Source organism: Athene noctua, chromosome 30 (genome assembly GCF_965140245.1).
Source record: "Athene noctua chromosome 30, bAthNoc1.hap1.1, whole genome shotgun sequence".
Classification (NCBI taxonomy): domain Eukaryota; kingdom Metazoa; phylum Chordata; class Aves; order Strigiformes; family Strigidae; genus Athene; species Athene noctua.
The window spans coordinates 2414872-2430410 of NC_134066.1; the positions used below are offsets into that span (position 1 = coordinate 2414872).

Sequence of the window (15539 nt, forward strand, 5' to 3'; positions counted from 1 at the left end):
GTGTCCCCAGAGAATAATACTGAAAAGACCCCATGAAAGCTAAACCAGCCTTTAGTGGGTTCGGTGCCTTTGTGTTAGCTTCCTCCTCGGGAGCAAGCCGTTATCCCAGGGGGAAGAAGCTCAAAAAGTGGGGCTTCAGTGAACAGCCCCCTCGATCGTATTTAGGGGGTAAAACGCCGTAGTTGTGCCCCCAAGGACCTTTCAGCCCATCGCTCCAAATCCCATCTGTGCTTTGAAATACGGGGCCAGGACTTGAACGTCGTTCCTGTGGGCTTGGTCCCTTCCTGGGTAGGCTGCTTTTGCTTCACGAGGGCTTTGCTGTAAACCTTTGGGACGCTGTTTTAATCGGTGTCATTTTTAAAATCAGAAAACCAGGTGGAAAAACCAGAGCGACACGTTGCTGTATATTGTGGCCAATGATTCTGGGGCAGATACGAAGAAAAAGTGTGAAGCACGTGCACAAAACAGTAAAATAAGATGAAATCTCTACGTTTTCCCGCACGTTCATGCATTTGCAACGCGGTCCTGAAATTACCCTGGAATATGCGTGGAGTAAAATCGTCCTTATAATTAATTTCACATTATATCCCTTTTTTAAAAAAGAATGATAAATAGGAAGTGTGCTGTTCCAAGAACTAACCCTCTTATAGGAGGAGGTCTCATGTTTTTCCATCGTTTCTTCTGTATATTGATGTCTTCTTTTTTTTTTTTTTTTTTTTTTTTTTTTTCCTTCAAAAAGGTTGACATATCTGTTTCTTATCTGTGTCTGTAATGTGATACTGGCCAAAAGTGGAAGACAGTGGGATGCTGATGGTGTCTGTAGATACTTTTTACAAGTCATGTCTGATCTAATCTAAAGAGTTTTCCGTTGGCTCACCTGGGAAGTAGACTGCTGCCTTAAACGCACGTGCCAGGTCCAAAAGGAGATGGTCCCGTGCTTTCAGGCTTTTGTAACACAGGGCTTAATCCTGCGGGACCCTGAGCTGCCCTCAAGCCCGGCTGGTTAAGGATATTTGGTGTAGAGCCTAAATAATTCCAGACTGCTAAAGAAAATAGGTTGTCTCCGTGGTTATGGTGTTGCCAAGTGGCTATAAGCAAGCGTCCCCGGCTGGGCCACGGTTCCAGCCACGCAGGTGCTGCGCCCCTCGGTTTGCCCATCTCTAGGTCGGGCTTAACCCAGGCTCATCTTCCCCTCAGAGACGCTCACAAATGTCGCTGCGACTTCAAGCAGGCAAAAAAAAAAAAAGTGCACGGCAGTTGCTCTGCAGAAAAAAAAAAAAAAGAACAAACCAAAACCACACCCATCCTTGGGTTTTCAGGCAGTAAAAGTTGGGATCGGCCGCCTCGGCACCGCGTGTGGCGGGGCCAGCGTTCACGTTGTTCAGAATTATTTTGGCAGAAGCCAGCTGAGGCGCACGCCCCGTCCCCGAAGGCCATTGCCACGGACGAAGCACCACCACTCAGCGTGAGCACGGTGGCTTGCTGTACAGGTTGAGTGCGGTTTGTGCAGTGTGTGTATTTATCTGTATTCTTTCTCATAGGTACCTTTAAAATTTCTCTGGCTTAAGTTTAATGGGAGCCGCTGGGATCCTGCAGACAGTAAAGGGCGAGGGTAAGGTTTTTGTCATCGTTTGGGCTCTTCCTTCCGACAGACCCCTTCTCCGTCTGTGTGTCTCTGCCTCTCTCTCACTTATCTTTCCCCTTTGTTCTTTTCTTATGCCTTTCTCAACCGCATTATTTCCTTCCAGGTCGTTTCAGTCAAGTGAAGTAGGCAGCTGGTGTCATGTCTTCGGTATCTATCATGGGGGCCGCCCAGGCTGGCAGTCTGGGCTGGGCAATCAGTGCTAGGGGATTCATTCTAACAGTCTGGAACCTTTTTTTTTTTTCTTTTTCCTTTTTTTTTTTTCTTTCTTTCTTTTTTTTTTTTTTTTTTTTTTTTTTTCTTTCTTTCTTTCTATTTTCTGTGTAGGTCTCTTTAGTCAGCCTTATAGCTAATGCCCTGGGCTACTCGGAACTAGGTGCCATAAAGTCCCTTAGGACACTAAGAGCTTTGAGGCCTTTAAGAGCGTTGTCCCGATTTGAGGGGATGAGGGTAAGATGCCATTAGCAGCTGATCCTTCTGCATGCCTGTGGAGCGGTTTTTTTTAAGCATGCTAGAACTGATCAAAACTGGTGGAAAGAAAAATTCCAAACAGAATCATGATGCAGCTGCTGACTCGATCACCTCTACCGTGGATGTCCCCTCACCCTGCCCACCGCTGCACCCTCCCCTCTTAAAAAAGGGAGATGCATTAAGCTGCCTCATTACATTAATTACTGGCCCCAACCACATGCCATTTGTAGACGATGTTAACACTTGGCTGTTCTCATTTAGCCTGGCTTTTACCTCTAGCATCCGAGGGGGCTTCTCAGCTGTAACTTTTTTTGACCTAGGGAGAATCACCAGGTGCAAAGAAGCAGAATTTGAACCACCTCAGTGTCTCCAGCCCCTCTAGGTGTTGGCCGCTGGTGGAATTGGATTGAAAGATGATATCTGAGGGGTTTTTAAAAACGCAATCTGCCTGCAAGGGGGTAAAAGGCTGCTTCCTTTCTTGGATCACTCAGGCCTTCAGGAAGGGACTGGCGGGGGAGCTCAGCCGTTTGAAAAAAAGGCTTTGGTTTAATTCCTCTTGTTGCACCTTGTTGTTCTCGGTCCAGTCTGGTGGTGACTGGAAGCCTTGTCTGATAGTGAAGCTTTTCCTTTCCACTCCCTCCCTTTTACCATGCTTTATGGTCCCCTGTCCTGTCACTGTGGAATTAGCAACGAAGCACAAGCAAAGCATTGAACTTAACAAGCTTTCCTCAAATTGTTAGACAGCACCACTGTCTTGGGGATTGGAAATTATTGCAGTGTCTCGCTGCTTTGCCACTAATATTCTCTATTTTGATGCTTTTTTTCCCATTTGGGATTGAAATAGTCTTATAAGAACATGCAAAAAAATTGTATGTTTCTCTTAAGTAAAGGGTATGTTGTATTTAATGGGTTTCCCAGTTGCTCTTAGAACAATAACGTAGGTCTTCCGTGCTAAATCCCAGGTAGCTCACAATTAGAGATATTACAAGAGATAAAATTACGTCTGTTAAATAAACGGGGAAGGGAATAGCAGTCAGAGTTTTACTTCAGGGTCTGACTGGAGCAATTCCACCTGGATCCTTCTGATCTCCTTTGAATTCGCTGTAGCACAAAATACAGCACGAGAGGCAACGAGCTGATCAGGAACCCTCAAATTCCAGAGGAAGTGAGAGAAATAAATACCGTAACAAATCCAAAGAGGATTGCTTCTTCCTGAATATGTTATCCTGCTATTACTTCTTTGTGTCAGTGAGCTTAATTCTAAACTTTATCCTATAATACAGGCACAAAGGATGAAAATTTTTCCATCGACAGAAAGGCAGAGCTTTTGCTAGGCTGGGCTCAGGTCCCACCTAAGAGTATGATCTCAAAGGAAAAGGCCTAGCGCTCAACCTGGAGCTATTAAAAGCTGGTTTTAAGCCCTGCAGGAGGGAAGCTGTGATTTCTAATGCACAGTCAGGAAGTTCTCGTGCTTAAAGTGGGAGATTCTCACCACGGCAAAACTGATCGAGAATTATGACGGCAGCCCTGCTAGTTACCTCAACCAAATTATTTTTCCTTTGTTTTGACTTGAAGACAAGTGTTGCTGCCCCATACAACCAGAACAATTCTTCCGAGCCAGAGAACAGAGATCTGAAATGCCTTTGCAAAGGAAACATAAAATGTAGTTCTTTGCTTTTCTCTACTCCATAGTAATCTGCATTTTCAAGAGCTTGCTCTGCTCTTAAATTATTCAGGAGGTTTGACAGTAATGCTATGAAACGTGCATGCGTTTTTGTCAGTCTGCACACAAAAGCCATGTTCCTTCTCTCAGATCTTTTTTGAATGCTGTATAAATTCATCGTACTGTCAGTGACCGTATTTCAGGAGGATATGACACTTTTTTTTTTTCTTTTTGTTTTTTTTTATTTCGCTTCCCGCGATGAACTGGAATCCCCCAGCCTATTGCTATCGGAAGGATCTTAAGGCAGAAGGACTCCAGAACGTCCTGTGTGGGTGAAGGGAGGGTGAAAGCAAAGGCCTGGCTCTAACCTCTTGTCTTTATCCCTCCCTGGGGTGCACAGTGACCGATTCCTGACGTCATTTAACAGCCCTTGTAGTGCTGCTACCTGCTGTCTGGATCACAGTTGGCTTCAGTTTTCCTTCACGCCTGCTCTGCTGGAGGACAGGGGCTTGCTGCAGAGCTGACCGTGTGTGTGGTGGTTGCATCCAGCAAAGAGAGGTTGTAGGGAGGACAGGGGACACTTGGTGGTGGCCAGGACCAGCTGTGGCTCAGGTGCTACGGCTTGAGGACCCCCGAACCCCCGTGTGATTGAGGAGCCTTTCAAAACTAAGGCAGAGGGGTAAAAACAGTTTAGATCCTTGTTAATCTATTAAAGGAATCTAAATTAGGAGATCGTAATAAAAGATTTAATATCCTGCTGACCTAACTCTATTAAAAGCCCGAGAGCTTACATTTTGTCACGTGTTGGGCAGGGATGCTTAGGGACGTGCTGCTCCCAAACTGTGAAAGGCTAAAATTAGGAGTTGGTGGAAGATACGAGCTCGGACAAAACCCGTTATCGCTTCCCGCCGTGTTTGCTGCAGTTTGGAGGAAGGAACATGGCTTTTCTGTCTTCTTGAGCCTGCCTAGCTGCATGCTCAGCTGTCTGCCTGAGACAACATGATTGGCCTTGCTTAGTCACAAATATGATTTTTGATGTTTACGGCGACTCACTGCTTAGTCTTGACAGAGCAATGCTGGGCTTGGTCCTGTCCCCAGCGACGTCGGCGCCACGCGGTTTTGCTGGTGACCTCGGTGGGAGCAGGAGGCAGGCTTCCAAGTGATAACAGCCTTGTTTGAAAGTGGGGAATGGCCGTGAGGGCCACTGGCTGATGAGACCCATCAAATCCACGAGCAAAAGTGTCCTCAAACTCGGCTCTGAGAAAATTTTAGCTAGGAGCCTGTTTGTTACCGAGAAGAGAGTCTGAGCCTCACTCAAGTAATGCCCCCCTCTCCCTTTGGGCAACTAAAACGATTCAAAATAATTGTTGTTTCACTAAAGAAGTCACAATCCGAATCAAACCCAGTAAATCTAACAACCTGGCCTGTTTTATTTTAAAAACAGAGCTTCACTAGGTGGCTTTTAAGCAGATTTTTTCACCGCTTGGAATAAGTTCACTGCCAACTTCTGCGTGGAGTAAACGCCACAGATCTGTCAGTGGCCTTACCTCCTATTCCCCCCCCAAAAACAGCTGTACTGATGCTTGCTGTTTCCTGCCTTGTGTTTTATACTGAAACTTTTTCCCACCCCTTCCAACACAGGTGGTTGTCAACGCCTTGGTTGGCGCTATCCCTTCCATTATGAATGTGTTGTTGGTCTGCCTTATCTTCTGGCTGATTTTCAGCATTATGGGGGTTAACCTGTTTGCCGGGAAATATCATTACTGCTTTAATGAAACAGCTGAGGAGCGCTTTGAGATAGAAATTGTTAACAACAAGACAGACTGCGAAGCACTGATGCCGCCCAACTCCACTGAGATTCGATGGAAGAATGTGAAAATTAACTTTGACAACGTTGGGGCAGGATATCTGGCTCTTCTGCAAGTTGTAAGTTTTGCTTTCACCATCTCCCTAGTAGTGGTAAATACAAGCTGCTTCTAACGTGCTTTGACTGCTTCCCTCTCCCCATGAAACCCAGCATCCCCTTAACCCCACTTGGGTTTGGGTCTGGAATAAAATTTCCGTTTTATCTTTCATCCCTTTGCCGAGTGTGGGGCCCAGCACAGCAAATGGCCCCAGCTCTGCTCCTCAAAGGGTCTACCAAACCCTCCAGGAGACAGCGGTAAAGCTGTTTAGATTCCTTCACCACAGAATCAGAGACCAGTTTGGGTTGGAAGGGACCTTTGGAGCTCACCCAGTCCAGTCCCTGCTGTGTCCCACCTCGATAGGGCTGCCCAGAGCAGCCTTAGTTCTTTGACTTTGGGTGAATTCTCTCTAAGAGGACGTGTGTTTTTCTCTGCCAGGCTACTTTCAAGGGCTGGATGGACATCATGTACGCAGCAGTAGATTCCAGAAAGGTAAAGTGCGTGACCACAAACTCACCTCCCACTATTTCTGCTGTTTTGCTTTGGTAAAATCAAGAGTAAAAATGGTAGAACTGTGCTTCTGTTGGGTGTTTAACGCTGTGAGCGTTTCATTTTCTGTTAGTGTGGTAAATTAAAGAAAATCCCAATCAGGGCAGGGTTCTTCTGGTTGCTTTAGGGGCAGGGAAGCTCCTGCTGGAGTAGAAATACAGTGAAGAAAGGAACCGAGTGGAGTTCTGTATTTCATCATCAGAATAAATTATGGGGAGGAATTAGCCAGAAGGTTCTCCATGAACTTTCCATCTACGTGGGAGCCCAAGCGTCGGTTTGAATCCAGTTTTGAAATTATGTCTGGGTCGGAGCTCACTCTTCAGGCACTTTTCTTGTTCTCGCACGCTCTGATCATGCAAATACCATTACTCCCTCTTTGATTTGTGATTTTTTTTTTTTTCCCTTCACTTCTCTTGGTTTTGCATGACAAGATTTTTAAAGGGATTTTCTCGTCCTACATGGAATGCAGGGTGGGAAACAAGTAACATGACTATGTCAGGATGGTGTAAAAAATGTTCTCTTTGATCAGCTGATGGTCTTACACATCCCTCTTCAAAGGAAAAGAATGATGTCTTCACTTTGGCAGTGCTTGTCATTAAAGTGATCATTTCCTTTGTGATTTGCAAATTACTACGTATCTTACGGCCACTGACCTCATTTACAGTGAAAGTCAGTTTGTAGCAATATTACATTTCTGAAAATTAGATCACCACTCTCTCGGTATAGACGTGCAAGATCCACGCGTATACTTTTGCTTTCCTTGAAGCAGTGTGAGGACACGGTTTTCCGTATATAACTACAGCTTTGTAAAGCATGACTGCCTTGTACGGGAGTGCTTGGAAACATGACCAATCTCCTTTTGACTATATCTGTGTGATGTCTTTGAAATGTCATTTATTTCTCTTCTCATCTCCCATCCAGCAAGAAGAGCAACCCAAGTATGAGGACAACATTTACATGTACATATATTTTGTCATCTTCATTATCTTCGGCTCCTTTTTCACCCTGAACTTGTTCATTGGTGTCATCATCGACAACTTCAATCAACAAAAGAAAAAGATAAGTGATCTGTGGTCGCTGATTAGTAGCAGGGCTGAGACCTGTCAGTTGGGTCTTCGGGTTGATGAGTTTTTCTCTGCAAAATTCTTTGGGTTGATGAGTTTTTTCTGCAAAATTCTTTGGGTTGATGAGTTTTTTCTGCAAAATTCTTTGGGTTGATGAGTTTTTTCTGCAAAATTCTTTGGGTTGATGAGTTTTTTCTGCAAAATTCTTCGGGTTGATGAGTTTTTTCTGCAAAATTCTTCGGGTTGATGAGTTTTTTCTGCAAAATTCTTCGGGTTGATGAGTTTTTTCTGCAAAATTCTTCGGGTTGATGAGTTTTTTCTGCAAAATTCTTCGGGTTGATGAGTTTTTCTGCAAAATAAAGGCCAAGGACCTTCAGTCTGGGGCACCAGCCCTCCCCTGCCTTAGAGGTGGGGGACTCTGGGCACGTCCCTCCCTGCCCAGCCCCACCCAGACTGGCTGCACAGGCTCAGGGAGTGCAGGCAGCAGCCCAGAGCTTGGTGGAAAACCAGCTGGATTAGACGTTTCCCCTAGGCTACATTTTCATGCATTTCTGGAGGGGTTTTTTTTTGCCTTGACTAAAAATACACAGACTGGAAGGGAGGTTTCCTTGCCTCTCCGCCCGTCTCTCTCTCCTGCAACTGCTTTTCTCTAAGTCAAGCTGAGGGTTCACACCTGTGTGGTACCTGCTGCAGGGCCCGACCCCTCCCCTGCCTGCTCATCCCAGGATGTAGTGCAACAAGGCAGGTTCTTCATAGGAAAAATCCTTCAGTTTTCTTTAAAGGAAAATCAGTACACCTTGGATATTAAAGTTATTTCTGTTTAACATAGCTGCCACCAACTTCCCAGATGGCAGGTATCCTCCTGGCTTAGCTAGGATGTCGTTCCTCTCCCTTCTGGTGTAGGAGCTGATTGTAACCAGTTTTCCTTTTGCCCCTTTACTTTGGAGGTCAAGATATTTTCATGACAGAAGAACAAAAGAAGTACTATAATGCCATGAAAAAACTGGGGTCAAAGAAGCCTCAGAAACCTATTCCCCGACCTCTGGTGAGTATGTTATAAAGGGAACTGAGGAGCAAACCTGCCGAGTAGACTTTCAAAGGAGCTTCGGCTCCAAAAGCATCCTTTGTTCCAACTCATGCTGGACTCCGCATCACCCTGTTCTTGTCATTATCATTCAGGTATCATCTGAGGAAGGTTAAAACGCTACAGCTGGGGTTGGCGTTAATCAGTTGGCTCTCTTGAATCAGCAAAACAATCTGAAAACCCTGCCTGGCTGAGAGGCCGCGGGTGGAGAGCGGGAGCCTCCTGGCATTAGTGAGCGGGACCTTGGGCAATTAGGCAGCGGGCGGGGTGCGTTGATCCAGACCTAAGCACCTTTCCCTGAAGGGCTTTGCTTCCGCTCTTGGGCCAGTCCCTTAGATCCTGCTGTGGATGAGGCATCCTGCTGCTGGAGCTAGACTCGCTGCCGGGCTGCGAGAGGGAGTTGACATCTGGCTGAGGGGCCTGCAGGCCGGCAGCCCGGCTGCTTTCTCCAGGGGGAGTGGAAGTGCCTCACCGTGCTTTGGCCTCTAGACAGAGGAAGATAACGCGGGCAGCAGGGTTGGGGGAGCGTCTTTGGGGTATAAATAACAGCATTTCCCTACCTTTCCCATAAACAGATTGAATTGTGGCTAGAGTTTGCCTTGAAAGCTTCACGAGACACTGAAAAAAAACTTACATCCTCGTCGCTGTTTGTACCAACAGTGAAATGATTTGACTAACGGTGGGGTTTTGTTCACACTTGTTTGGTTGATTGTCTCTCTCCCGTCGCACAGAACCGCATTCAAGGAGCCGTCTTTGACTTTGTTACCCAACAAGCCTTTGACATAGTCATCATGATGCTCATTTGCCTCAACATGGTCACCATGATGGTGGAGACAGACACCCAAAGCAAGCAGATGGAGGACATCCTTTACTGGATCAACCTGGTGTTTGTCATCTTCTTCACCTGTGAGTGTGTGCTGAAGATGTTCGCCTTGCGGCACTATTATTTCACCATCGGGTGGAACATTTTTGACTTCGTGGTTGTGATTCTGTCCATCGTGGGTAAGTGTGACCAGTTAGGTAGAGGTCTGTGAGTGCTGGGCTGTCCTGGGGGTTGCAGGGTAGAGCACGTTCTTGTCTTTGAAGGGGATATGTAAGTACCAGGGCTTGTAGGTTCACTTTTTAGCCTTGTGAAAAGACCGTGGCAGAATTTGGCAGCTTGAAGTCCTGACTAATGCACCCTCCTCCCTCTGTTCTGGCACTCGTTTCCAGTTGTTTGGAGTAAAACACTTGACAAATATTCTCCCTGTCTTTAAAAACAGAAATTTTACTCCCCTCATCAGAATGTTATAATGCTTACTAACCACTGAAAATAGCATTGCAGTGCTTCCTACATCAGCATGTGACTTGCACTCTTGTATTCGGTTTGGTCAAATGTCGAATCAACCGGTTTCCTCCAACAGGTTTTTTTGGGTGGCTAATCCGTAAAATACACATAACCTCACAAATACAACAGGGTCACTCAACAAGCTTGACTGGACACAGCTCTGCTAAGGCTTACTGACAAACCACCAGCTTTTAGAGACTGACCTGCAGTGTCTAAAACTCAGATCCGGGTTTGTCTGCTGCTAGAAATAAGATTTATCTTGCGTATTTTTAGCAGCTTCAAAACAGAGTCTGTAGCCGGGCTCCGTGGCAGTTAGGCACCAAGAGGTAGAAACCTCCAAGAAACAACTCATCAGTCCTCATCCGGGTGGAACGAATCACTGCAGCAGCTCTCCCTCTCCGTTTGGGGGAGCTGCTTAGGGAGCCAGAGCGTGTAGCTGAGCCTCAGCTGCCTGCAGGTGAGGCCCCCTCCTCGCAGCCCCCCTCTGAAAAGCTGACCAGGGTGTTCTGTGCTCCCAGGGCCTTGACTAGGTTCAGAAGCAGCAGCGGCCTGCGTGTCTCCATTGTCACACTTGTCCCTTCTCTTCTTCTTTAGGAATGTTCCTGGCCGAAATCATCGAGAAGTATTTTGTGTCGCCCACTCTGTTCCGAGTCATCCGACTGGCTCGCATTGGACGTATCCTGCGTTTGATCAAAGGAGCCAAAGGAATCCGCACTTTGCTTTTTGCCTTAATGATGTCCTTGCCTGCCTTGTTCAACATCGGCCTCTTGCTGTTCTTGGTCATGTTCATCTTCTCCATCTTTGGCATGTCAAACTTTGCCTACGTCAAGCATGAGGCTGGCATAGATGATATGTTCAATTTTGAGACCTTTGGCAACAGCATGATCTGCTTGTTCCAGATCACCACGTCAGCGGGGTGGGATGGCCTGCTGCTGCCCATCCTCAACCGGCCTCCAGACTGCGACCTCGACAAGGAGCACCCCGGGAGTGGTTTTAAGGGGGATTGTGGGAACCCTTCGGTGGGGATATTTTTCTTTGTGAGTTACATCATCATCTCCTTCCTGATCGTGGTCAACATGTACATTGCCATCATCCTGGAGAACTTCAGCGTGGCCACAGAGGAGAGCGCAGATCCGCTAAGCGAGGATGACTTTGAGACCTTCTACGAGATCTGGGAGAAGTTTGACCCCGATGCCACACAGTTCATAGAGTACAGCAAGCTCGCAGACTTTGCTGATGCTTTGGAACATCCTCTCCGCGTCCCAAAACCCAACACCATTGAACTCATTGCCATGGACCTGCCTATGGTAAGTGGAGACAGGATCCACTGTTTAGACATCCTGTTTGCCTTCACCAAACGCGTCCTGGGGGACAGCGGAGAGCTGGATATACTGAGACAACAGATGGAGGAAAGATTTGTGGCATCCAACCCTTCCAAAGTGTCTTATGAGCCCATCACAACTACGCTCCGGCGGAAGCAGGAAGAAGTTTCGGCGGTGGTTATCCAGAGGGCTTACAGGGCTCGTTTAGCAAGGCGGGGCTTTATTAGCCGAAGGCCTGTCTCCACAAAACTGGAAAATGGAGGAACAAACAGGGAGAAAAAAGAAGGCACCCCATCGACAGCATCCCTCCCGTCCTATGACAGCGTTACCAAACCTGAGAAGGAGAAACAGCAGCGAGCGGAGGAAGGAAGACGAGAAAGAGCGAAAAGACAAAAAGAGGTCAGGGAATCCAAGTGTTGAGACAAAATAATAGAATTGTACAAATTAAAATATTTGCAAGTGAAAAGATTGTTTACAAACTTCATGAAATATATCAATACAGAACAGCTGTGGAGACACTTACCTGAAGATCTTATACCAAACATAGTCTGCTTACTGTGTGACAGCGTTGCATCTAAAGCAGTGACCTACCACCTGTTTAAAGGACCCTTGTAAACAAACATTTAAACACACAAAAAAAAAAAAAAAAAAAGGAAAAAAAATGGATTTTCTATTGTTTGGGCAGGTGGATACTGCATGTTCCACATCAGTCAATGCAACTTAGGACAAACAAGCAAAATAAAACACACACACACACACAAAAACACACAGAGAGAAACAAAACCCGCTGCTGGGATTCATGTATTTTCCAAAGCAGCCAAAAGTGGATTTTATTTTCCCATTTTGTTGATTATTCTTGAAAGAAAACCCAGAAGTCACAATGTTAAAGGGTTTGTTCATGCAAAACTAGATTTGCATTTAGTTAAGCAGCCAAAAAAAAAAAAAAAAGGGGAAAAAAAAAAAAGGAAAAAAAGAAAAAAGTTAAAACAACTAAAACAAAAAAAAAGGAAAAAAGAAACAAACCACCCATTTAGCCCATGCCATTTAATTGTCATCGTTTATTTGATATTTATTATCTACATTCTACTTTCTACATGGGCTTTACTTGGTTTGGGAGATGGGGTAATCGGGTACCTTCAGCCTGGAGCCAGCTCAGGCTGATTCCCCCTCAAAAAAAATATTTAAAAAAAAAAAAAAAAAAAAAAAAGTGCTCGTTCAATGCATAGAAGCGATTTGCATGATGGCATGCCGTGACCAGGAACCATGCATGAGGAACCACAAACCCACAGCCACTCCGTAACCCCTCCACAGCAGTCTGGTAAGCCATAAAAAAATTCGAGGCACTCCACCGACTACCCTACACTCTACTGGGAGAGAAGCTCTAACAATAACCAGTCTTCACCAGTACGTCCCAGTGATCTGTCATAGACCCGCCAGTAGGAGATTAAAAAACAAACAAAAAAAAAACGAGAAACCACAACACAAAGAAACGAGGAGATGAAATAATTGTGTGTGTATGTTTAACAGCTTGTCTCTTTTTTTTTTTTTTTTTTTTTTTCCATACAGCCATCTTTTTGCACACTGAAATAAAACTAAATGCTGCTCTGGACCTCATCCAAGGGGAGGTGATAAAAACCTGAGAATGGCTTGTTATACTGTGTCACTGTAAAACCAAAATCTAGGGCTTAAACACCGGTCAGTAAGTTCATTTGTATCCTGCAATATTTATCATTAATTATTATTCAGCCTCCATCCTGCAGTCTAGACACTTTTTTTTTTTTTTTGGTAGAGATAACTGCTAAAAAAAAAAAAATTTAAAAAAAAAAGTAGCACTTTACTGGTATAAACTGGGGGAGCTCAGCCGATGCGATCCCAGGGCCGGGGCTCGTGGCGCTCGGGGCTCCCGTGGCCGTCGGGTTCCTGCTCCGTTCCCAAACCCGTTGTCCCTCGGGGTCACTTTTTGCAGCTCCGTCCCCCGGGGGGGTTTCCTCCTTCTGTAGCCACCAGGGTTCTGAGCGAGCCGCAGCGCGGGAGGGACCCCGTCCCGGGCGCAGGGTGGCGAGCGGCTCTCGGGTGCCTTCACCTTCTTCCCATTTTCGTAGAGTGGCCACGAAGCGGCCCCAGGGGTTGGGTAGGAGTCGGAGCTACCTCTTGCCTCGTCTTCTCGCTGCAGCAGTGAAAAATAAAAAAAATAATAAAAATCCACAGAACCATCAGGAGCCCAAGTGCAAACATTCCCTTTTCTCATCGCCCATCCCCAGACCCGCTCCGTGGTGTCCTCATGCCCCAGGTGGCTCCCGGCCGCTGCACTGGTCATACTGGTTGCCCTCGGGGCCAGTGCTGGGCTCGGAGCTGGGGCCCGGCCCTGGGGCCACCTGGCCCGGGAGGGGCTGGGGCCGAGCGCGGGCGTTTGAGCACGGACCAAAGCCAGGGTAACGCAGAACGGCGGGGGGAAAAAAAAAAACCAAGACGACAGAAGGTGACGGCAGGAAGAACCTCGGTTTGCATAATCTCACAACGCAGAGAATTACAGGAGTCACTTAAAAAAAAAAAAATTAAAAAAACCCAAACCCAGCAGGAAGCCACCCAGCACCCAACCCTCGCCGCGGCGCCCGGCAGCGCAGCGAGGAACCTTTTCTATCCTGTCAGCTCTTGCCCCCACTTGCTCCTAGGATATGATGTATAGTAACAAAGAAAAAACAAACAAACAAACAAACAAAACCTACATACATATGTACAGGCTACATTGTAAACAGCACAAAAAAAAAAAAAAAAAGAAAAAATAGCTGAAAAGTGTGGTTGAACTTTTTAAGAGAATATTATAAATACTGTAATATATCATTTTATTTTATCGGCATGCCTTTTTGTAAATACAAAGAACTACAAAAATAATAGAATGGCTTCTGGCTTATGCCATTGTCCATGTTTATTTTTATTTTTTTAATATTTTTCTGTTTTCCTTCGACTTTAGATAGCCAGTAAACGTCCCCCCAAAGAAGAAGAAGAAAAAAAACAAAAACAAAACCTTACCCCCACCCCCAAAATAGGTTTAAAAAAACAAAAACAAAAACAAAGCTTTATTGCAAATGATCTTTGCAACAGCAAAAGTCTCTATTTTCGGGTTCCAATGTGCAATAAGTTGACCACTTCTATGCAAGATTTGGCTAAACTTCATAATTGTTCTTAAGCTGGGCTCTTGACTTGTAGGTGAAGCTTGGTACGTTTAGCGTTCGTGCTGGCAATGTCATTAAGCTACTCGATTACTTTAAAATAAAAAGTCCCTTCGAACTCTGTATATATATTTATTTTTTTAACATTAGATCTGTATCAAATGCACAAGGCCAGTGGTGTTGGCTGCTGAGAAGGGACGGGAGCGAGCGGTTTCTTCAACTGTTTGTTGGCTGCAGTCGGTCCTTCTGCTCAAAGAAAAACTTCATGGGGGTTTTTGGTTGGGTTGGTTGGTTGGTTTGCTTTTTTTTTGGTTTTTTTTTGTTTTTTTTTTCTCGGTTTCCTCCCTGAGGGCGGATGTTTCCATCAGCCGAAGGGCACGGGTGCTGAAAGCGGTGGGTCTGCACCTCCTACGGCTTCACTGGGTGAAGCCAAGGGCGGAGGAAACTTTGGTCCAAGAGTTTTAGGGGCGCTCACAAGCCGCCGGGTTCCAACGCCTGCACGGGATTTATAACCCGGACCCAGGGTTGTGGGAATAAAGCAAGGGGGGGGTGTCATTAATTAAACAGACGTTGCCAAAAATCAAGACTACAAGTAGCTCTCTTCCCTCCCCCACTTCAAAAATCCCCCCTTTTGGGTTAATTTGGGACTGTCTTCTTCCAAGAGCAGAGGGGAAGGGTGATAAATACCAATTCAAGCCGCTTTATTCACTTTTCCTGTTCACATTTTTTTAAAAAAAGTTAAAAAAATTAATAATAATAATGTAGAAGCCAAATGTTGAACAAAACAAACTAAAATAAAACCATGATGTTACATAGAGGCCACACCCGGGTTTGAATTATTTAATTTTCTGCCGCAAAAAAAAAAAAAATTTAAAAAAATAAATTAAAAAAAATGTTAAAGCTGTAAAAGATCAATAGTGAAGATTAGTGTATTAGAAATTGCATGGTGGCTCATAATGATCTTACCCAACATGATTAACAATTACGTTACTATAAGCCAAAAGAAAATAAAATAAATGTTACCCTTTTCACTGTACAAGGTAAGGTTGTCGTGGTGTCCCAGTTATTCGCATCCTCCTTCCCCTCCATCTCCCCCAGGTGCCCCCAAGGCTTTCTCAGGGTTCTGACCCCCAGCGTGCAGGCGGGAGCAGAGGGAGTTGCAGTCGCAGGTGTCGGAAGGGAATTTGGTGTCTGACGCGGCCTCGGGTCTCGGGGGGGGGGCCTGGCCCAGCCTTGCTCCCCGTCCCCCCTCCCCGCCGCGGGGCTCCGTGCTGGCCCCCACGGACCCACTGACACCCCCCACACGCCAAAACTCTAAAAAGCCGAGGGAGAGTCTCCAGCTG

General features: G+C 45.8%; 1 protein-coding gene across 1 annotated transcript in view; it reads left to right on the forward strand.

The window, feature by feature from the left end:
• SCN8A (sodium voltage-gated channel alpha subunit 8) overlaps nt 1–15274 on the forward strand; it is a 57628-nt gene extending 42354 nt beyond the window's left edge. Inside the window, exons 21-27 of the mRNA XM_074929631.1 lie at nt 1970–2092; nt 5418–5702; nt 6119–6172; nt 7151–7288; nt 8234–8338; nt 9109–9379; nt 10299–15274. Coding sequence (XP_074785732.1) covers nt 1970–2092; nt 5418–5702; nt 6119–6172; nt 7151–7288; nt 8234–8338; nt 9109–9379; nt 10299–11446 — 2124 coding nt within the window. The 3' untranslated portion in view covers nt 11447–15274. The remainder of the gene's footprint in view (nt 1–1969; nt 2093–5417; nt 5703–6118; nt 6173–7150; nt 7289–8233; nt 8339–9108; nt 9380–10298) is intronic.
• The last annotated feature ends 265 nt before the right edge of the window (nt 15275–15539 follow it).